This window comes from Alosa sapidissima, chromosome 22 (assembly GCF_018492685.1).
Source record: "Alosa sapidissima isolate fAloSap1 chromosome 22, fAloSap1.pri, whole genome shotgun sequence".
In the NCBI taxonomy this organism is placed as follows: domain Eukaryota; kingdom Metazoa; phylum Chordata; class Actinopteri; order Clupeiformes; family Clupeidae; genus Alosa; species Alosa sapidissima.
The window spans coordinates 26,216,073-26,239,265 of NC_055978.1; the positions used below are offsets into that span (position 1 = coordinate 26,216,073).

The 23,193-nt window shown below is 45.0% G+C and overlaps 2 protein-coding genes across 3 annotated transcripts in view; both read right to left on the reverse strand.

Moving 5' to 3' along the window:
* Nucleotides 1-225: 225 nt before the first annotated feature.
* Nucleotides 226-12,892, reverse strand: LOC121697229 (ribose-phosphate pyrophosphokinase 2). Its single transcript, XM_042078649.1, has 7 exons — nucleotides 12,610-12,892; nucleotides 9,914-10,097; nucleotides 6,906-7,004; nucleotides 6,166-6,290; nucleotides 5,519-5,692; nucleotides 3,349-3,508; nucleotides 226-3,027 (listed from the first exon to the last, which is right to left on the reverse strand). The coding sequence occupies exons 1-7, from the start codon at nucleotides 12,729-12,731 to the stop codon at nucleotides 2,935-2,937; spliced, it is 957 nt and encodes a 318-aa protein (XP_041934583.1). The 5' UTR covers nucleotides 12,732-12,892; the 3' UTR covers nucleotides 226-2,934.
* Nucleotides 12,893-14,830: 1,938 nt separating this feature from the next.
* The window catches only part of LOC121697774 (FERM and PDZ domain-containing protein 4-like), a 45,812-nt gene continuing 37,449 nt past the window's right edge, over nucleotides 14,831-23,193 (reverse strand). For both annotated transcript variants that reach the window (XM_042079464.1, XM_042079463.1), the window contains 6 exons: nucleotides 23,184-23,193; nucleotides 22,528-22,617; nucleotides 22,243-22,425; nucleotides 21,851-21,986; nucleotides 20,047-21,096; nucleotides 14,831-19,023 (listed from right to left, as the gene is read on the reverse strand). The exon at nucleotides 23,184-23,193 is cut by the window's right edge and continues 117 nt beyond it. In XM_042079464.1, coding sequence (XP_041935398.1) covers nucleotides 15,758-19,023; nucleotides 20,047-21,096; nucleotides 21,851-21,986; nucleotides 22,243-22,425; nucleotides 22,528-22,617; nucleotides 23,184-23,193 — 4,735 coding nt within the window. In that variant the 3' untranslated portion in view covers nucleotides 14,831-15,757. The remainder of the gene's footprint in view (nucleotides 19,024-20,046; nucleotides 21,097-21,850; nucleotides 21,987-22,242; nucleotides 22,426-22,527; nucleotides 22,618-23,183) is intronic.

Consider the following 23,193-nt stretch of genomic DNA (forward strand, 5'->3'; position numbering starts at 1 on the left):
CCAGTAACATAAATGGGCATACATCTTGATTTTATGCCTTTCATTTTGGCGTGAAATGACCACACTCATTTTTACCAGACATTTGGTGTCAGCTAACCATAACACCATGACCACTTTATTTATACTACTTCATATGATTCTTATACAGAATATTTACCTAATCAGTTCTGTTGGATTGTTTCACTCACTTCAAAAAATTGTGTGTATAAGAACTTGATAGCCATGACAAGTGATGTGGTGTTTTATTAAAGAAACAATATCTAAAACATGGGACAATCTGCAAATTAACTACCCTCATTAGATGAAACACTGTTCAGCTTCATGCATTTTGTTGCTTGCTGTTAAACATAGTAAAAGCAATAACTCTCCACTGGGGACCCATGCATATTTGCTGAATTAATTTTAAACCACCCATATCTTGTAAGTCACCGACAGCACTTTATTTCATTGTCAGATAAAGAACACTAACCGCATAAAAATATGGTAACTGTATTTCCGCTAGTGATGGGCAAATGAAGCTTTGGTGAACCACTGAACTAGGGGCCGTCTAGATTTTTAGGCTACCACTGAACCACAGCAGTGTGAACCTAGCGACACAAGCTGAAAAGCAAAAAGATGGCCGCGACACATACATTTTTCAACATAAAAGTCCTTAGCAAACCAATATTTTTGGTTACATATACTGGTTTGGGTAAGGACTTTTATGTTGAAAAAAATCTACATGTGGCAGCCATATTGGATTTTTTCATTAGTGTTGCTTAGCTTCACACTACTGTGGTTTAGTGGTTCACCAAAGCTTCAATTGCCCATCACTAATTTCTGCATGCTCTCCCCCCAGCTGTTGAGCCCAATACACAAAAATAATCTTTACAAGAGGATAATGATCTAATGAACTGCCTGTTACAACAGCCTCTCTGTGACTCTCGTTGGACTTCAGTTGATGTCCGAGTGTTCAACACTAGTGGACAAGAGTCTAAAAAGACTCAAACATTTGGAATGGTCATTACAGATTGACAGAGATAAAGCAATACAACCCCTGTATTAGGGTCAGGGGTAGAGGTCATTTTAAAGAGGTGAACTCTATATACTGGTCCAAAAGGTGTCAAGGTGTGTGTGTGTGTGTGTGTGTGTGTGTGTGTGTGGTGCCATTCCCCAAGGGAACAAAGTTTGCTGCTGCAGTGTGAACTAAAGGAAAAGTTTCAGGGTTAACTGCTCAAGAGGCCGTTTTACTTTGAGCAACTAGGAGCCGGTTTCCTGTAAATTAATTAAGTCTAGTCCTAGAGTACAACCTTTTTGTCAATGGAAAAACTTAAATATTCAAATAGTCAGAGACCAGCCCTAGGAGTGTAAATATGGATGATCCAATTAGACCTCCACAAAAGAGCTCAAAGTGAGAGTTGGGGTTTTCAGGATCGATTCAAGGGCAAAGCGAACATGCAATCATAACAGAGCGGATTTAGTAAACCTAGGAGGTGTCATTTTGGTTTGAGGTTTTTGCTAGTCAACACTTGACTATTCATAACAGTCAAAGGTCTTGTGCACTTCCTTTGAAAGACAGTGATACCCAGCCTTCCCCTAGAATTGTACATCTGGGGTTTTTTAATAAAGGTCAAGATTAACGTCCATGGTATACTACTGATCAGCATAATTTCTGTCGCATTACATATTCAACGGTGGTACAAGGGTACACCCTCAGGACACAAAGGCATAGTTGGCTGACTTGTACCTATTTGGTAAATCTATAAATCCCAATGAATGAGCAGTAAGGCTAGATAGAGTCATGTGCAGCACAGCAGGATGGGGGAAGACAAGGCCGACTGGGCATCAGAGTCAACAAAAGTGCCTTTACATGGCGCCAGAAACAGGCTGGGGGGTGGGGTGACTATACATTTGTGTTAAGGTGCAACAATGAAATGATCACATGGGGTGATTTCAAAGAACGAGGTCAGGTATGTTACCAGTGTCAGTATGTGCATGGGAATGAGTTACAGGTCAACTGATTTTTAAGCCGGACACATTTCTCATCTATTGACAAGGGTGCCCAAAACAAACAATACATATGGCAGGAATAAAAAAAAACAAAAAAAAAACATGGGTATTTAAACTCTATGTCAATCAGTACATTACAGAATTCCATCAGGAAATCAAGACTATGGCTACAATGGATCATAGCACAAAAGGAGATAATGTGTTAACACTGTTCTGATTGCTACAACCAGCTATAACATCATAATTGAAGAGTGAGTTTGAAACCATTGACCTTGCATAAGCCACTACCATAAGACACTGGAAGTGTGGATGGAAAAAAGTCAACTACTGGCTTAAAGCATGGGACACATGGCCTTTCCCAGTGTCTGAGGGAATTTATTCCAGATCGTGAAGAGGTCCACAGATTAACTGGAATACCTCACTAGTGTACCCATTAAGACTTACAAGAAAGGAACAAATGGTGCAACACAGGGGACCATCACAGTCAACATCACATCATCAGGAGGCGCAGTTAATAAACTACAACTGTGCAGACAACGGATGACAAGAGCTTCATTTGTAGTTTTCAAAAAATGCAAATGAGGCAAAAGAAACAAAACAAAAAGAAATGGTTAGGCAACAAGATCTTTGGTAAAGGCAACTACAAGATCTCTGGGCCAGTGAAAAAAAAACATAATGTATACATAAATTAAACAAAAAAGAAAAACACAGATTGTCCAGGTGGTGCTCTGCATTGTGGGGGGAATGACAAAAGGAATGTAGAAATGACTTGCAACCACTTGCTGGTGGCCTCACAAGGGCATGGTTGTGTGTGTGTGTGTGTGTGCGTGTGTGTGTGTGTGTGTGCGTGTGTGTGTGTGTGTGTGTGCGTGTGTGGCAGGAGCAGAGCATTGACTGGCTGGCGGGGACGAGAGGTGCAAAAAGCCTTGCCCGGGAGTGAGCACTTCACAGGGGCACATGACTGAAGAGATAGGATACTGACTCCCCATTGTGGGTCCGCCGGATGGCCTCAGCCAGGATCATGGAGATGTCGATGACCTGCAGTAGGATGGAGCAGACATCACACCCGTCCTATTAGTGCCTGGGTCACATGAATCTGCATGTATGCAACTAATTGAGTAATGCCGGTCGTGAGTCTACAGGGCTAACCAGCACTAAGGAGTCTATTTCTCTGGGCTGACCTCTGTTTGATTCAAGTTTGTGTCAAGTTCAATTCACTTTCACAATAAATATTGCTTGTTTGCTTTCAACACGGTCTTAATACTTGTGTGGTCATACCAGTCTGAGTCTGTGTGTGTGTGTGTCAGATCTCAGCAGTATGCAATCATGCCTATGTGTGTGTGTGTGTGTATTCAGTACCTGTATTTTCGGACATTGCTTCATCTTCTCTTCCTGGGGGATGGTGTTGGTGACCACTACAGCCTCAAAGGGAGCATTGTTGATGCGCGAGATGGCAGGACCAGAGAAGATTCCATGCGTGAGGATGGCATACACCTTTATTGCTCCAGCGGAGATCAACCTTTGCAACACACACATAATAAAACACACGCTGAGTCCTAATAACAACAGTGAGTCATTCACTTACTACATTTCACAATGAATATGTTTTGGGACGAGCAAGAACAGAAGAAAAATCACTGACATTGAGAGGTTAGTAAGATCTGAGAAAAGGCCAGAGTTGCTCCTTTGGTGTTAAGGCCATGTACAACAAGCATAACCATATCTCTCAGAACTAGGGGTGGGCATTTTAGTGATACAATATCAATACAGCTAAAATACCAGTTCTTATTGTTACTCTTATCGATACTTCTCTACATAAAAATAAAAGCAGGACACTTGTAACTTCACATAAATACCGATAGCAGCACCGTTGGTCCAGAAGCTAACCGATATTTATGTACTAACCAGTCCCAAACCTTTAACACCTTAGCACTGGTCCCATCCCCAATACCCATCCCAAAACAACACACACTGACCACACTGTAGGTCAGTGGTCCCCAAACTACGGCCCGCCAACTCATTTTGGGTGGCCCCCCAAAACATGTCCGTGGTATATAGCATCTGGCCTGCATAGAAGTACGACATCGTCAAACTATAACCTCCGTAATTTCTCCATTAATTCTCTATGGCAAGTCTTAACAGTACACATGTAATACTCCTTTTGCCCACTAGTGGTTGTTTTGGCGCTGTTTCGCGTTCGCCATCGAAAACGGAATGAAATATGTAGGCCTACCTGCAAACAATGTAAGAGGCCTATGCTGACTGCATCAGTGCTCAAAGTATTCTCAACGTTTATCAATTATTTGTTAATAACTAACTAACTTCTATTCAAGTCATATTTCTGGGACTTTCTGGGATAATTATTTCTATTTTTTATTCACACGTTCAAATGTACAGAGTTCAAAGTTCTCATCAGGTAAGTGAAAGTTAGAATCGTGGTCATTTCAGATGTGTTTGCCAGCCCTTCATAAAACTGTCATAGTTTGATAACTTTAAATTATTTGTAGGATATTGCTTGTTCACAACTTGAGCTATGTATGCAAAGAAACGGAGTCTTTTTATTAGTATTATTTCATTTGAGCTACATTTTACACTGATATGGCATGGTGGCAACATAAACACAGCTAGCAATGGTATTAAATTGCAGTAGCCTATGATTAAATGTAATGGAATATTCAACTAAGGCAGACTGCTGTTGTTCACAGCACTAAGCTATTTATGGTTGATATACTCCGAGTCTCTGGCCCTCTCTTACAGCCAGGCATAGTGAGCTGGCCCTCGGAAGAAAAAGTTTGGGGGCCACTGCTGTAGGTAATAACAATGTAGTGAGTGATCCCTACAGTGCCACATTTCCCATAACAAGACTGCCTTGGGAGGAAAAAATAAGCTCGGACTGTCCTTTCTGGGAAGTGACATTTATCACAAAGGGCTATCTATACACAGGACAATGCCAAAGCCACTCTTAGGGAGAATGTTTACAAAACCGTGCTATACCTGCTAGGACTAGCGAGCTATGTAAACAGCCTGCAAAGGATCAGCTCACAGCTCCACTCCCCCTCTTAAGTGACCTGCCTGTCCACTCCCCAGCTCCACTCCCGTTGTCCCTAAATGACCTGCTCTGGCGTGTGGAGATCTTCTACATGCTCACACTGGAACAGACTAACCCACAAATGGAGACTACCGGGATTTTCACAATTGGAAGTCAAAAGCTCAAACTTAGAGACATGGTGAACTTTAAACCTTTAGGAAACCTTTAGGAAAGCCACCTGTTCAACTTGAGCTCTAAGAATATAAATGGCCTGGAGAATATGGATACACCTAAATATGCTACCATAAACGGTAATCATTTGAACTGTATTAAAGTCTTATTTTGACAGATATAAAGACCTTTAAGAACATCATAGGTGACATTTTACAGGTGCTTGGTATCTATCCATAATTCTCGGTGTGAAAAGCCCCTGAATAGTGCACTCTCTGCAGTGGACGCAGGGGTAATTGTGTTTGGGTTATAGTCGGGTATAACGCTCACTTGTCGGCTGCATGGCAGATCGTTCCGCAGGTGTCTGCCATGTCGTCCACCAAGATGGCCACACGGTCCTTCACATCTCCCACCAAGACCATGCGGTCCACCTCGTTTGCCTTTTTGCGCTCTTTGTGGATGAGTGCAAACTCAACATTCAACCGGTCGGCAATGGAGGTCACCCTTGAGATGGGAGAAAAGAGAATCAGTGACATCAAGACAGGAGAGAGAAATAGTGCAATTCAAACCACATAGGCGGTAGAAAGAGGAGAAAACACAGCCTCTCTAAAAAGAAGAAAGATTTGCTCATGTCACAAGCAGAACACTTGTGACGCAAATTAAGTCTCAAAAGTATGTCATTTGATACAATGAGTGCAGGAGAGGGATTTAACAATAGAGCCATTGAGGGGCTAAATCTGTATGCTTGCGACACATTTCACCACATTTCACTCGAGCTCAAGGTGCCCTCTTATCTGTGGACACTTTGCTACATTATTACCCGAGTATACAAAAGAGTTTCAACTGACTGTCTTCGACCTTGAGAAAATAACAGCCTTGTGTGAACTGTGAACTACGTTTTTGTGAAATCCATTCAATTTTATTGAAAAGGGATCCGGTCCAGACAAATGTCTACAGACGTGCTTCTAGAGACCTACCTCTTTGCTCCCCCTGCGTCAGGTGACACAATGATACAGTTCTTCCATTCTGGAATATTCTCACGGATCCACTGGAGCACTGCAGGTTCAGCATAGAGGTTGTCCACCGCAATATCAAAGAAACCCTAAGAAGAGACAAGAAAGGGTTTTATTTCAAGATTTAGCAACAGGTTCTACTGTATATTCTGATTTAGTTAAGTAAAATTCTGCAGTTAAAACTATTTGGGGGTATCAATACCATAACGACCCAAAACTCAAAAATCTTATTCAGAACACAGTGAATTTGTCTCAAGACACTGCAACACTTGGTTTTAAAATGTGTGTTGGCCCATCAGATCACAAGTGGACAGCACTAAATATAAGTGTAAATGACCATCAAGGCACCTTTTTAATCCAAATCACTCAAATCATTTTCCTTGATGGCTTGGGACACATTTCACCACATGTCTTTTGTAGTGTTAATGTTAATGCCTACTGGCAAGGACACTTCTGGTGAAAGTGACGAAGGCAATGACAAATCTGAACATGAGTGGGCAGCAATGTCCCAGCTGTAAAGCTCGGAGACTTGTGATAAGACAGGTAAATAGCATTGTGTCTCTGTCTCAAATGTACTCTATGTTATTTAATCACCCAGGAAGCATTTTAAAACCAAATGTAAACAGAGTTTGGGTGCTTAACGTGTCGTCATAGAGGTTACATGAAAGCACCACCTTCTGACCATTCAGCATCCAAACACTGACCTGTATCTGTGAGGCGTGAAGGTCCATGGTGATAATGTGATCCGCTCCAGCCACCGACAGCATGTTGGCCACCAGCTTAGCCGAGATAGGAGCCCGACTCTAAGAAAGGACACAATAGATGGGGGGTTATTTTTTAGAAATAATGCATTAGATCATTCTTGCCTTCATAACATAATGCCGACAACACATTGTTATATAAAAAAAACAGCTATAATAGTTTACCCTGTGAGGTAATAAAAGGGCAATCATTTAGGATCCTTTCTTGAATGCCTAGGATTCCGAATCTGACATTCAACATTTCACATAAGGATATGCACAGTCAGGCACGCAAACTGGTCAGGGGTGAAAAAGGTGAGAAGGGCGCGCGAAGAGGGGAAATGGCCGTTTGCCGTTTCATAGCGAAACAAGCGCAAATGACATTATTGCCAATAGTGCAAGGCTTCCACGGAGTATGAAATGGCCCAAATTAGAATAAGGATAAGTTTGAATATTTGAATACCAAACCAGGTAATAAATAAACTTGCTTGAGACACACACTATTTCAGACTAACATTATTATATAAAATAGGGTAGACTAGACTAATTTGTAAAATCAATTTGAAATGTTTTAACTTCCTATGGAACGGGCATTTTTTGTCTTATTTCCCCCGGAATTGCACTATGCCTACTTCAGAGGACACTGATCCCACCTCTTTTGGCCTACCATCAAATGCTTGATCTCTTTAGAAAGCTCAGACCCTGTAGTTTCGTAGGAAAGAATAGCTGTATAAAGTACTGGCACAGAGCTACAGAGGCTAGAATATTGCTTTTTCTGTCTGCCGGATAACAAGCATCTCTGAACTGAACCCATTTCAGCCCTCTAGGTCACTTTATGACTTAGAAACACATCTGAGCCCTAGCACCAGATCTTGTGAAGCTGTGTGCAAATGATCAATATAGACCATTTAGACCATAATTTGCCAAGGTGTGCTCATGTGTTTTGTAAAATGCCCTATGGAAACTCCCCATAGGACTTTTGGTTACCCAAAATGCATACTGACAATAAAAGCCTTACTGTGTGGTTTCTTGTAGACTATTTGGATTGTATTTCAGAGGTTCTTATATAGAATGACTACACAAAATATGGAATAATTACACAAAAGTCTATTTTTGCATTTTCTTTGTTGGTTCAATGGGTGTGGGGGTGATGGACTATACATCTGCACAACTAATATTGGATAAAACAATGGATAGAAGGTAGGGTAGCACCAAAGGAGGAGGGGGAGGAGGGCATTTTTGATTCAATTTAATTGAGACATAGTAAGATTAATCTGACAATGTAAAGCACTATACAGATTGTACATTAAAAAGGTTGTCATGTATGAATTTCCAAGTGTCCAAGCTTTCAAATAGTGTATAACATTACTTTGCTACACAGCAATATGGTGCATACAATTGAATAATGTTGGGGGAGGTGGGAGAGGAGTTAGGTGTGTCGTGGAGGGCACACTGTTTCAAAACAGGTGTTTGTACAATATAAAAATCAGCTCACGTTGTTGCCGCCCCCCCCCCCCAAAAAAAAAAAATTCTCATCGGATCTGCACAAACCACGGAAGTCACTCATTCTGGATTGAAAAAGGCGAATTTCGCCAAAAGGTGAGGAGTTTGCATGCCTGCACAGTATATCCATGGGGTTTTTATTTCCTACCTTTATTTTCATATAGGTAGAAATATATTGAAATGCAGAATACATGTGGACACATATAAGTGCATCACTGTGGAACACACACACAAACTTGTAGAACATATAGCGGTGCTCTGAGAAACTGTTTAACTCATGAAACCTTGTTCACTGTAAACCTTGACCTGTGCCTGATGATGCAATACCTCGGTTAGCCAACAGAGCTCCAAAAAGAATACAAAGGTTCTACCCCAGGGCTTGTCCTCTGGTGACCTCAAAAACCCCTGCTTACATGTCTGCTTTAAAAACAACAAAACATCACGACTCACAGCGTTCATGTAAGCCACCATTTACATAATTAAATAAACAAGCATGAATGTTGTCTGCAGTCAAATGATTTCAGCGCAGCAGTGATGTGGGTCTCTAAAACCGTGCTCTGCACATTTTGTGATTATTTGAGTGTTTGAGTATCTGTCTATCCGTCCATTTATTGTGAAATCTGTACTCCTAACTGCGTTTGTGGGTTGAGTCCACTGTTCAACGTCTGCTACAGAGACGCAGCATGTAGAAGGGACCTTTTGAAACCTGATAAACCAGCATGTTATCCTGCATCTCCCAACTTGCCGTACACAGACTGACTAGATAGACAATTGAGATCAATGGGACGTGGGAGACTGTTTATTCTCCCCCCACAGATCACTGTGCTTAAGATTGATTTCATCTCCTTGCAAAACAAACACTGCTTTGTGCTTTGAGGAGGCTTTATAAAACTCACAGTTGCTCTACACACTTCTGTTCTCCAACTAGCCTCGGAACTGAAACACACTTTAAAAGGTATAAATTGTACACTGCTTCATACACTGCTAAATTGTCTATCACAACAAACATAAGCCAGTCAGCTGCGGTAAGCTACAATCAGCATTGTTAGTATACCTCTGCTGTCTCAATAATGACAACATCTCATTTCAGAGTTTATTTCAGAGTTTGACGTTCATTTGACATTCAACATGGTCCTTTGAAGTTTTTAGCGAAGACATGCATTCCTTTAGGGCTACTGAACATTCTCTAACCATAGTGATTTCGATTGGTGTGGTTTTCAGCACAAAAACTCATTGTAATCTTTTCATGGAGAGCACTGCTCTATGCTGTTCTATGGTGCTTTCTGCCCCGTAGTTGCGCGCGCAAGTTTTCGTGACGTTGCATAGAAATCCATGTATAGATTATGCTTTCACACTAAAGCAGCAATGCATTCTACATGTCAGCACGGATGATGTCACTAAGGGTTTGAAAATGGTAAGTACATTGTGATTTCAAGGTGTTTGTTTGGTGCATGAATGCGGTAGGCTACCTTGTCTTTCTTGTCCTGTCGAGCGTAGGGGAAGCAGGGGATGACCGCAGTGACGCGTGACGAGGAGGCGATCTTGCACGCGTTGATCATGATGAGAAGTTCCATGAGGTTGTCGTTGATCTCCCCACAACCACTCTGCACGATGTACACATCCTCCCCGCGGACACTCTCGCCAATCTCCACACTGTCCAAAACAATGATTTGCACCAGAAAAGCACTTTACTGATTCTGAAACAGTCCATCTTTGCATATTCCACGTGATGCTATATTCAGTTTCAACTGAACTCAGTTCCAATTTTAAAATAAGAATACAGAGGGCGGCTGAGTGTTCCAAACCCATTCCCTGCCCTTTAACATATTAGATAGATAGATATACTTTATTGATCCCTTTATTGAGGGCTTACATCTGCCCTGCAAATAAGTAGTAAATCAGAAATGTGTACTCCTTTGGTCTATTAGCATGTCTAAGTGAGCATATTTAGGCAAGTAGCTGGCAAACTGCTAATATTACTGTATGTATGGGTATTAACATAAGAAATGTACAGTGAGGGCTCCCATTCCCTCATGGGAGTAAGCTTATGTAAATTGAGTCTCCGCTCAGACTCAAATTTGAGTCTCAGGTCATTCAAAATCAATTGAACCACATGAAGGCATCTGAATTTCATTTGATTTAATGGATTCATTCATTTTTAAATGAGTTATTTAAAGTAATTAAATTGTGTTTAATTAATTTGTTATATCCAGATGTTAAACTAAAGATTAGGAAGCTACAAAACAGAGTTGATATCATCCTGAGAAAGCTAATTAAAGAATTAACAACAAAACAGAAACTGTGAGAACAGACAACAATCTCTATGGTTCAAGCAAATGCAGGGGGGGGGGGGGGAACACCTAAAAGAATCTCTGGTCTCGAGGGAAAAAGTAACGCTAACGTGAAACATTCCTCTCAGCAGATATTCCCCTCGTCATCTGGTAGTCATCAAGCTCATGTGACCTCTGGACAAGCCTCTAGACAATTCTGAGGGGCCCATGGCGCAAATGAATTAGGAGCATCTGGGCAAGCCGCACAGCCCATGTGAGGGACAGGCACGAGATGCACGAGACCTGGAGAGCCGTCCGCCGCACGCACAATATTTGATCCGAGATCAGCTCTGGCACCAAGGTCACAATGCATAAAATGCACACAGAGCAGAAACTTCTGGTCCATAGCCATGGAGTTTGAGTGTATGGACAGGGGTTTACTTTTGGCAAGAGGAAGAAGGGAAAGTGGCTTTGCAACGGAATTGTGATATCACTGCAGTTAAGATTTGTATTTAGTAGCTGCAGACTACTGCAAGTCTGCCTGACTGGACCATCGTGCCTTCATACCCTTTGAGGGCTGGGACCATAGAAGGGGAACCAACAACTGTAAACAAATGCCTACTCAAGGTCATTTCCCAACATGAACACACCTGCCTGCATAACAGCAGAACAACTAAAGAGAATATGGCTGAAGTGTCAAGTGTGTAGCCTACTCATAACCTTTAGAATCTCAGTTTGTCCCATTAAAAGGTTAGTGGCGATTGCGTCACATTTACTGACGTGGAAAAAAATTAAAATGTAGGTCAGTCACCTTCTCCGTTAATAAATAGGCCTACCTAGCATTTCAGATCATAGGACCTGTAGCACCGAATGCGTAATGTTAGGCCTGCGGTGCAATCATGTGACATCTATTATGAGCAAGTATTGATTTTAGTTATTAATAGCACAAGTACTAACCTGAACACACGGGGAAAACACGACACAAGGGACAGGCAATTAAAACCACGTTAACGATTAAAATACTGTAAAACTACATTTCTGATGGAGTCATACCTGAAAGTTACATCGGTCAAAAACGCAAACAACGTTAAGTTAAAGCCTGTAACATGACATGTCTATCATTTGCCAATTAAGGAGCAGCGAGTGAGCAACAATTACATAAATGAGAAAAAGTGGTCGTGCTGAGATTCCTCAGGTAAAAAGCCAAGCAAGATTGAAATCCAGCTGTTCTGGTAAAGGTAAGCGTCACACCAGTCTGACAGAAGCGGCTTAACGTTAATCATAGCATAACGTTACCCTCTGGAACATAATCGGGTTAACGTTACTTCAAAAACGTTATCGAGCTCAGTTTGATTGGTTAGGAGGTAACGTAAAGTGAAATAAAATGTACCTTAATCTTGCCCTGATATACTGAAACGTGTTAATTATGCTGGGTATAACGAATTAACAGCCATCATTACAAACATAAACAACTGATATTCTCCAACGATAGTTACGTTAGCTGGCTACACCATCTAGCCACAGAAGGATAACGCAGCTAGCGAACTTTGCTAGCTCCTTAATCATTCTCGTGAGCATCGCGTGTAAACACTGAAATGCGATGTGAACATCGAATGCAAATTGTATGATTATATAACGCTATATTATATGCCAGTTCAGTCACACACGCCAGTAAACTATCCAAAACAACTCGCATGCATGGGGTGCACATGTGTTGTAGGAGAAGAACCATACCCTATGCACGCTGCACACGTTAGCCATGAGTACCGTAGGAACGAGTTTGGCAAGCATAGTGCGCATATGCTCGATGCACGCAGACCAAGGGTTGAATAAAATGATAAAACATAGTATCTAGATAGTTGTGGTTCGCAGTCTAGCACTGCGCAAAAACTCACCATGTTTCTTGGTTGCTGAATTTCTTTGTGGTTACTTTGCCCAGTTCCAAGCCAAGGCGGTCTGCCACTCGCTGTGACAGATCATGATGGGAGCTCCCGCTGAAAAGCACAATATTCGGCATCTCCAAAGTGCACAAAACTGTTTATGTGCTGGTGGAAAATGTGCTGATGGGGCTTGCAGACAGCAAAATGCTTCTCCGGTGAGTGGAGGTTGTTAAACTTATTGGCTAATGCTAGAGCTAAAGCATCCTAGCTGTGTCTGACAGACTACAAGTTAAAAGGAAGTGAGACAAATTCTGGTGCACGGGAAAACAGAATTGGGCGGAAGTGCTTGTATCTCATTGGACAAACCTTTCTTTTACTGTGTGTGGGCCAAACACATTGTAGCACACTTGTGCCGTATTGACTGTTGCTCAGCCTCAAGGCTATTAGATTACTTTGGGTTTAGAGAATGACCCTGGTTGAAATCGACCTTTATTTATTTTACATGCTGTTCATTTGCAACAAATGGAATATTACCTTATCTGTTATACATAATTGTTTCTAAACTTATTTACTGTTACCTCTGTGAAATCTAAAAACAACAAATCAAAACATTTTCAGCAGGACGTGTTTTTGATGTTCACTTTAACTGCATAGGCTTACTTATCATAGCTGTCCAAAAGTAGATAGCTGACAACAAAGTAGCCTATATAGCTGGTATGAGATTTGAAATAGGCCTACGAAATAGTATTTTGTAATTTGTATTTTATTGGGTTGAAGAAAATTGCTGCGTATTTTATTGTCACCTTCCTAAAATAAGGGCACAAGTCATTTTTTGACAAAAAATATTTCCCCCCCTAAATCATTCAATATTTGGTAAACTTTTATGTGTTTTAAGAAGAATCTGAAAAACAAAACACTTTGCCATAAGTAGGCTACATAACATGTAGGTTGCTCACACACACCAAGGGCATAGGTTTGCTCTCAGCTTTGGTAGGGACATAAACCGGTTGTCCTCGTGAAGTACACTTTATGAGGACATGTTTGAATGAATAAGACTTCACATCAAAAATAATATTAATGAGTTCACTAAATATTGGTAGGGACAATTTTGTCGCCCCAAAGTATTAATGAGTGGACTTGACCCTGTGGTTCATATGCAATCCATGCCCTTGACATGCCCATGAGTTTGAAGTTCTTTAAAAAAAAAAAAAAAAAAAATTTAACATTTTGAAAATACAAAAATAAAGTATTTTGATACATGGAGTGGCTACTGTATTTTATAGTTAATTTTGACACAATTAGGATACATTTTATTTAAAAAAATACATTTTGCTGTATTTTTGCCCATCCCTGGCTGTCCAATTGTATAAATGTGCTATTTGGAATAGTTGCATCATGCTCTCTGCCTGCAGTGTATACCCCCAATCATAATGTCTACACTATGGCAAAATGGTTTTGACCAAGAAGTTTTATGTGTGATTAAAGAGTAGAATTTGTTTCTTAAGTCTAAAATGATCCCTTTTTGAAATCACTGTTACAGAATCAAGCATTGGCCTGGCTTCATTTAATTTCTCCCAAAGTTTGTAAAGCTGCCTTTGTCCTCTCTAGTGAAACTGTGGAGATATTTTAAGATACCACTAAATACATTGGTCTCAACAAAATCATCACTGTTCAGGTCAGTAGCAGTGTCCAAGCTACCAATCTTCAGAAGTGCAGTCCTTAACTTGATTTTGTAGCGCGTGTGGAGTCAGCTGAGTCTTTGCCCAGGCACAGAGTCTCAGAGGAGGCTTTGTGAGTGTGGCCATGTCATGTCTTCCTGCCTAACAAAACCGAGCAAGCACTGTCCTGAGTTGGGAATTCACTGTGTTTGTAAACACACCTGAGAGATGCCTTACCAGAGTCCAAGGTTCCCATGTGCATCTAGGCAGATTTTAGACATAACAGACAGATAACATGGCAACCAGATAACTTTTCTCAAAATGTTCTCAGGGTTTGTGTAGTGTGTCAGTCAACAGCCACATCTGTTGTCATGTTTACATTTCTTCATTTAACAAACTCTGGGAAAGTCTTTTGGGCAATTATATTCCTTATTAAACATACTTTTTATGAGGAGTTGTTTATAGGTGTTATAGGTGAATAGGTGAACTAAATTAGAGAGATTTGGTGTATGATTGTAAACTAACAAAAAGTGTATTTCAAAGTTTAAGTCTTTAAATATTTTTATTGGAGTGCTGAGAAGATTGCCGTGGTAAAGTGCGAGACATTCAAATTATAATGTGGGCAATGTGATCTGTGAAATGTTTGCATAAACACAGCAATGTTTTTAATAAAGTGATGGGGACACATGACTAATATTTCTTAAAAGCAAAGATAAAACACAATAGTTAGAAAAGTATTAAATCATTAAACAATCAATAGACAATGACAAGTTATATTATGGAATTTCATAAATAATCTGTTGCATTAAATAATTTAGCTATTTTCATGTCATAGCATCTGTATGTCTGTTAAAAAGACTACATTACTGTAAAATTGCATTAAGAAGCACTAGTAAATATTGAGCTGTGGAACTTAAGCTCCTCAGTAAAGCCATTTGACCTAATTTCCTCGCAAGTTGCCAATATGTTACAGCATTTTGCTTAAGATATTAAGAATAGATTAGTACTATAATCTTCCCTTTTAGTCTTCTTAAATTTCTATAGCATTTATAGATTCATATATATGTCTATATACAATTTTTACATATAAAATAAATATGCACAGAATAAGAATGATTACAGCAGTTTACATTTATGTATTTCAAAGGGGTTATCACCCCTTGGGTCCACGTATGGCTTTGCAGTTACAGATAGTCCGGACTAAAGACAGATATAGCTCAGTCTGGCTACAAATGTGAACTCCAGTCACCCTAAAAACAGTCTAGCCTAATGGCATGCAGTCCAGTCAAAATGAAGACACATAATTGTCTAGTCAAGTTAAAAATGTATAATTCAGGCTGAAGCTGTGAAGTCTGCCGTGAAGTCAGCCCAGTTGGGTTGGAGACGTAGTACAGGTGTACAGGTGTGCAGTCCCCCTCATCTCATCATATTCGGTGGATTCTTCAAAGACAGTCCTGTCAGGATTATACACGGTCCAGTCTCGCAAAAAGGAGGTTTTTGAACAACTATTTGCTAAGTAGTGTCTTCAGTGAGCGAGTTAGGGTGTTGGCGATGGCGGACATGGTGCTTGAGTGTCGTGCCAGCGCCTTCACGCTGTGGTCACCAGGGGCACAGCCGGAGGCGGCCTCGGCGGCGCGTAGCAGGCAGATGTAGTTCATCACCACCTCGTCCACCTTGGCCACCACCTCGCGCTGTTGCTGCGAGGCCGCGGCCCCGAGGCCCCTCACCAGGCACATGCAGGCCTCGGACAGGCAGCAGAGCACCTGGAAGCTGCAGGTGACGGCCAGTAGCATCTCCTCGGGGCTGCCGTGGGCCTGGGCCATGCGCCGGCACGCGCGGCCCAGCTCTTTGGACTCGATGGACAGCAGCTGCTTGTACTGGGCCAGCTCCTGGGCCTGAAGCGGGGGCACGCCCCGGTCACCCCGGCCGACGCTGGAGCGCACCAGCGCGATGACCTCACTAGAGTCGCGTCGCACGTCGGCGAAGCCGGCCGGGTAGGAGTACATGCGGTCTTTCAGAGCGTTAATGCGGGCCAGCCGGTCGCCAAAGCTCATGTTGTTCAGGACCTCCCCGTAGAGCTGCTCTCCCGCCGTGTCCAGGGCAGGGCTGGGGTTGTACTGGGAGGGCCCCGCTTCGTCCAGGTCGCCCCGGAACCTTCCGGAGGAATCTCCATCCGTGTCGTCCTCCTCCGTCTGGCTCTTTCTCTTGAAGAAGCAGTAGCTGAAGGGACCGTGGCACCTCCAGGGACTGGCGTCCAGCTTCTGGGATCCCTTCATGTGCTTGCTGTCCTTCTGCAGCGGAAGCATCACGGACGCCCTGCGGCTGTCTCGGCCACCGCTGGACCAGCAGGTGGTCTGCGAGGACATGGAGCCCTGCGAGTAGCTCTTGGACAGCCTCTTCTTGGTGGGCCGGCGCTGCTGCAGTTTGGGGTCCACTGGTTGAACGGGCGCCTGGGAGCACCGGGTGGCCGAGGAGCCTCTGGACCGGTCAAAAAGCGTCTCGACGCTCCCCGAGCCGGCGGTGATGTTGCTGGTGCTCCTCCTGAGCTCGCGGCTCCGGCGCAGGCTGCTCATGGACGACGAGTCGCACTGGTACAGCAGTGGCACCTGGCCCTGGATGTGGTTTTGCCGGAGCGGATTCGGCAGCTCCTGTTTTGGCACGCTGGAATTGACCATCAGGGTCCTGGCGTTATGTGGCGGCGGAGGCGGAGGTGGTGGTGGAGGAGGAGGAGGATGGGGAGGCGAAGGTGGAGGGGGCGGTGCAGGGGAGGGGCAGGCTTTGACCTGCCGCGGGTAAAGCACAGGCAGCTGGTCTCCCGCTCCGGGCGCGAACTGCTCGGAGCGCGCTACACTGGGGGTGGCAGACAAACAGAGAGAATCATTAGGGGCCTGGTGGACCGCATGCTTCGTCCTCCAGTCAGACCTGAGCCAGTCGTCGGCAGCTGCAGCAGCAGCAGCAGCAGCAGCAGCAGCTCCGCCGCCGCGGGACCTGGACGACGCCGAACGGCAGGGCACCCCCTCGCGGACACTGTCCCTCTGAGCCAGAGACAGGAGCCGCTCGGGGTGGACGCCCCGCTCGAGCTCGCCCTCCAGGCCGGAAAACGAGCTCCTCCGCTCGTGGCGCCCGCCGCCACCGTGGCTCACCTCCAGGCTGGCAGTGGGTCTCTGAGCATGCAAGTCAGGACTCCTCTTCAGCTTAGCAGGCAGCGTGGCTGAGTGATACATTCGGGGGCTGCGGGGGCCCTGTGTGGGGGCCAAACCAGTGGGGAGTGCTAGGCTGGGGCTCAGATAAGGTGAGGGTGCGGGTGGCATGCAGGGACATCGGGCAATGGTGTTCCCCTTACCCCTAACCATGTCGAGCAGCAGCGGGTTATTCACTAAATGCCTTCTGTCCTTCCTGCCTCCCCCCAGGCCTGCGCTTTGCAGCTTGCCCCCTTGGTGCATCTGGCTCACTGTCAGGTAGTTTATCAGCTGCCTATAGGCTTCACTGCCCTCCTTGGTGTTTAGGTTCTTAACACAGCCCGGTTTTGCATGCAGATCACTGAAAAGGTTACTCCTGCGAGCTGTACCTGTGGTCTCCTTGATCTTGGCGCTCCGCGGGGTGCCCTCGCGCGGGCCGCTGAGGGTCGGGTCGGAGCCGGGGGGCGGGTGGATGTTGGGCAGCATCTTGCGCAGGAGGGCCGGGTCGGCGTGCGGGTGCAGGTTGGCGGAGATCCCGCCGCCCGGGAGGCAGTGGACCAGCGACTGCGCCGACTCCGAGAGCGCGTGCTGCCGGCCCAGGGGGTCGGTGGCGGCGGCCAGCGGCGAGTCGGTGGGCGTGGCGCAGACGCTGCTGCCCGTGCTGCCGCCCGCGTCCAGCGAGGAGCACTGCGAGCTCTGCAGCGAGTGCTGGGCCTCGCTCTGCAGCGTGGAGATGCGCTTGGCCAGGTGGTACTCGCAGAGCCGCGCCACGCCGGGCCTGGACGGCTGTGGCGCCGCCTGCAGCTGCGCGTGCTGCTGCTGCTGCTCGTCCCCGCCAAAGTCCGGCTGGCAGGGCTCGCGAGGCTTTTTGGACGGCGAGGCCAGCGGAGCGCTCTGTTGGTGGTCAGTGCCACCACTGCTATTGCAGTCTTCTCTGACCTCATTTGAACCTACTCGATCAAGGTGGGGGATACTTAGCCTACTGTGTCTCTGGCTGGCCAGCAGGCCCTCCTCAGGCAGAGGCTCTTGTCTCTGGATCATCTCGCAGAACGAGGTGCGCTCCACGTCAAACTGACCCCTCCTGCGGCTCTCTCGGGCCGTGAAGGTGTTGAACTTCCCCGTGTTGGGGTCGTAGGCGCTCTTCTTGTGCTGCTTCCCCGGCCCTGCGCCGGAGCTGGGCCGCTTGCCCCCACACGAGTTGAGCAGCGTGTTGGAACGCGACCTGGCCATGTAGTCGCTCAGGGATTTGTCCTCCATGGTCTCCGGCTCCATCTCGATGCCGTCCGAAGGTAGAGTCGGCTGGGAAGGCACTGCGGCGGCGGCGGCGGACTGCGGCTCGGCCTGGCGGTGGCGCGGACTGCGCGGGGGCTTGGGGATGGGTGCGGGCCGCGAGCAGGGCGACACCGGGAACTCGGTCTGCTCCTCCTGCAGCGGCTGGTAGCCCTCGGTGGTGGCCACCAGGAGGCGCATGTGGCTCTCGGAGAGCTTGTGGGCCGCCGCCTGCTCCGAGCTCTCAGTCATCTCCGACGAGTTGGTTTCATTGCCTGAATCAGAGGAGGATGCTGGGCTGAACGTTCGAGATATGGCACTTCCTGCACGTAAGATCCAAAATGCTGATTATTATATAGCTTTGTTTTTTTTTTATGTACGACTGATTATTATTAGCAAAGTGCCCAACAGAGATACTATTCACTAATGGAAATGATTTATTTATACATACAAAGCTTCAAATCATTTATTACAAATCAGATGTCAGTTAAAAAGCTATAAAATGCTACTTTGTGAGGGGAATGGTAACATCTACAACTCATGACTTCACACATACAGGAACTCTACACATGTGTTCAATCAAAATGTATCATTTGTTCGTTTAATTTGTAAGAACAGCTCAGGGCTGATACTTTATCTAATATTTATCAATTCAAAACAATATTGTTGGCTGAAATAACAGCACAACGCCTGTGCACATCCCCTAATGAGTCCTCTTAATGAGGTAGAGGGGTAACAAGGGACAGCCGAATCAATCATTCCGTTAGCACTACACTTTCCACCCATGTTTTCATGTATTTTATATCCACTGCAGACAATACAATATTTGTCCAATTAATATTCTTTTAACGATATCATTCATTATATTGTCATATTCTAGTTCATGAGCAACTCCATAAAATGAATGTTGTGTAGTCCTATGGAAATGTCATGACTGACTAATATTAATGTGGGTGTTCTGGGCTAAGGTATTTATAGTAGCAGCGCTGTCCAGGGTATTCATTCAAGTGATGGTGATTAATGAATTAGCATTCGCAATGCTCATAAGAGAAGCTTGAGAACCTGTTTTGTTCATTTACAATTTGGCTCTCTAATTCTAGCCACCACCATGTTCTAGTCTGTACTCATTTATCATGTCTGGGATGCTATTGCAATGTGCTAGCAACCACTTATATCTTGAGTAAATATCTACATATCGTTACCTCTATTATGCACATGGAATAGGATGTGTGTTTGTGTGTGTGTGTGTGTGTGTGTGTGTGTGTGTGTGTGTGTGTGTGTGTGTGTGTGTGTGTGTGTGTTTGTGTGTGTGTGTGTGTGTGTGTGTACTTGGTAAGTGTGAGGACCTGCACTGCTGTTGGGTCTCGGTGGCCGTGTCGGCTCCTCTGCCACAGCCAATGCCTCCAGTGCTTGTAGGGTGGTGACCACCGCATGGTCCAGCCTCTTGCCTGAGCTGCCCTCTCCGCGTGTGGGCACGGCGTCGATCAGAGACACTGGCATATCGTCATTCTCACAGGAGCCCTGTGGCTGACCCTTGCCCTCCGCCCCCTCCTCATCGGAACTGTCCCTGAAGCCGTGAGGTGGCGCGGCGATGGCCATGTTGAGAGTCCTTAGCAGCGCATCGCTCTCCTCGTTGTCCTCCCCCTCGGGGGGCGGAAGTGACGTCAGGTCGATGATGTCGTCGCTGGAGCCCGAGAGCGACAGGAAGGTGGGATTCCCGGGGGGGGGCGGCGGCGACAGGGCCCCGGCCTCGCTCTCCTCTCCCTCGCCGCCGGTGACGGTGGAGTCCTCCTCGCAGCTGCCGTCGTCCTCGTCCTCCACGTCGTCCGCGGCCTCGGGGTAGCAGAGGTCGCGCAGGAGCGGCTCCTCGGGCCCCTCCTCGGGGCCGGCGAAGATCTTGCCCTCGCCGATGTTGCTGTACACCACGTTCTTGAAGACCATGCCGTCCGGCACGCGGAGGCCGCCGGCGCCAGCCGGGAGGAACGCCGACCGACCACCGTCGGCCATCTCGGGGCTCTCATCCATGAGCCGCTGGTAGCCCATGTTCTGAGGGTTCACCGAGTCCAAAGCGGGGTCGCCGAAAATGAAGGAGACTTTTGTGTTGCGGGGTGAGTCTTGGGGCCTCTGTCGTGGAGGGGGCAGTGGTGGGGGGATGGGGCTTCTCCGCCCCCCCGCGGGCCTCTCCAAGGGAGGAGGCGGGGGTGGCCGGAAAACCTCCGTTCGGAAGGGAGAGCCGTGATTATTCTCCTCTATAGTAGTCTCTGGGTAGTCCGATTCCGAGTCTCTGGGGTAGGGTTGGCTGGGGTAGCCCTGACCACTGGTGTAGCCCTGAGCACTGGGGTCCTCCAGGTCTCCGAAGGAAGTGCTGTAAGGCCACTCCAGCCCGCGATCCTGACCTGAAACACAACAAGCACGCTCAAAGGTTTGCTTTCCCCTGAGGCTAAGTTCCTGCACTGCTTACATAATAGATATAAAATGCTTGCACTTCCAGGTAGTCATTTTTTTGTCTATTCCAGTTAGGGATGATGAAAGGTACTTGTGTAGGCTACTTGTGTTCTGTGGCATCCCTTCTTACAGTACACCTCTGAGTGCTGCCTTGTCTTTACTTTGAATAGATGACAACATGTACGTAGGCATCACAAGGACATGTAGTTGTAAATGGTTTGTTTTGGCATTAATGATCCGGGGTAACCTCACGATACCATACATGATTCATACCATGATTCTATATAACAGCAAAGGCAAAGCCTTGGATCACACAACCACATAGATCATAAAAGTAAAATGTGATGATTCTGTTTAATATCTGACTGTTATTAACTTTAACTTCAAAACTTAAAATGACCTTTCCTTTTGTCTCTTTTTAGATCTTTGATGCTGTACTGATGCAACAGCAAGTACGGTGGACTGGACTACACCACACCACACCACACCACACCACACTAACCCATAGCGATATTTTGAGCACCTGCATTATTTCCCAACTATTAGCCACGGTTTATACATTGATTTCTTCAGCTATTAGGTTAGAATACACGGGGGCAGTTAATATGGTTTTAATATAGTCTTGTTTTTTTAACTTGCATAAAACACTATCCTGGGGCTAATACACAATGCGGCTAATACACAGGAAATGACTGTAGTACTCACTATCCATGTCCCCCATGCTGTTGCTATTAGCCATGTTAAATATGGACCGTCTGGAATCCACTAGCAGCCGATAGTAACCTGCTGTCATGCAGGCCAGATTCATGGCATCACTTGACTCCATCAGCAATGTGATGGGCTGTTGGAGAACCAAAACAATATTATTATTATTATTATTATTATTATTATTATTATTATTATTATTATTATGTGAATAAGTTATTATTTTTCTCATGCTTTCAAATGATTAATCCTAACATCAGAATGCTAACAGTAGACCGTAAATATTTTTGACATAATTCTGAGTCAAACAATATCTATCAGACGCTTCCAACTTGCACTGACAGATGTATCATTTTATTTAGAACAGTTTTGCTAGTGTCTTCCTACATTACCTTCACGTCCAGCACATGTAGCTCCACCCGGACATTGGTCTCATCCTCGGTGAGGATCTCGATTCTGTTCACATGGCTGAAGTCCGCTAAAAGAGCCACTAGATTGGTCTTGACATTGATGACATGACTGATGCCATACCTTGGGCCCACAAGTAAGATGACGTCTGTTTGTTTCTCTCCTTGCTGTAAAAAGAGTGTGTATTAATGAGGGCCTGTTGAGGAGATAGTACACAGATATATCTTGTAGCTGGAGTAACATTTACAGAGCAACAAAGCTGTGCTTACCAGGAGAAAAGATTTGAATATTCTTCCACCGTACAATCTCAGCTCACTGAGATACTTCAAATAGTGCACCTTTGCCTGCAACACTGTCATCTGAGACAATATACAAAACAATCAGGATAGGATTATGTTCACAAGGAAATAAGACATACAGAAATATGAATAGTGACTGTGAACACTGAACACTGTGGTGCCTTTTTAAATTAGGGGATACTATTTCCATAAAAGGGTGTGGTTGAGATGACTAACTAAGGATACAAGATATTGTGTCACCCTCTGGGGAGCTGGTATTAAGTTCCATACTGGGTTCTATGAATATCATACAAACTGTTATGAGAGACTGTTATTGAGGCGGTGGTAGTGTAGTGGTTAAGGAGTTGGGCTAGCGTGCAGTAGCCTGAAAGTTGTCGGTTCAATTCCCAACTTCCACCGTTGTGCCCTTGAGCAAGGCACTTAACCCCGCTCCGGGGACAATGTGATCCCTTGTAATATAGCTGACATATGTAAGTCACTTTGGTCAAGAAGTGTCTGCTTAATGTAATGTTATTATCAGCCATTTATTATTCAAGGGGTAAAACCTCTGAATGCCAGTAGATGTCTCCCTTTCACCATTATTTCTCCTGCCAGTATGGGGCAGAAAGGAGATCATTGGTACCCACCTTCTTCCCT

Coding starts and splice junctions, on each gene's coding strand:
- LOC121697229 (XM_042078649.1), bottom strand. CDS start 12,731: ATGCCGAATATTGTGCTTTTCAGCGGGAGCTCCCATCATGATCTGTCA. Junction 6,291..6,905: donor TTCACGCCTCACAGATACAG/GTCAGTGTTTGG, acceptor GTCTCTTCTTAG/GGTTTCTTTGATATTGCGGT. Junction 5,693..6,165: donor GACGCAGGGGGAGCAAAGAG/GTAGGTCTCTAG, acceptor TCCCATCTCAAG/GGTGACCTCCATTGCCGACC.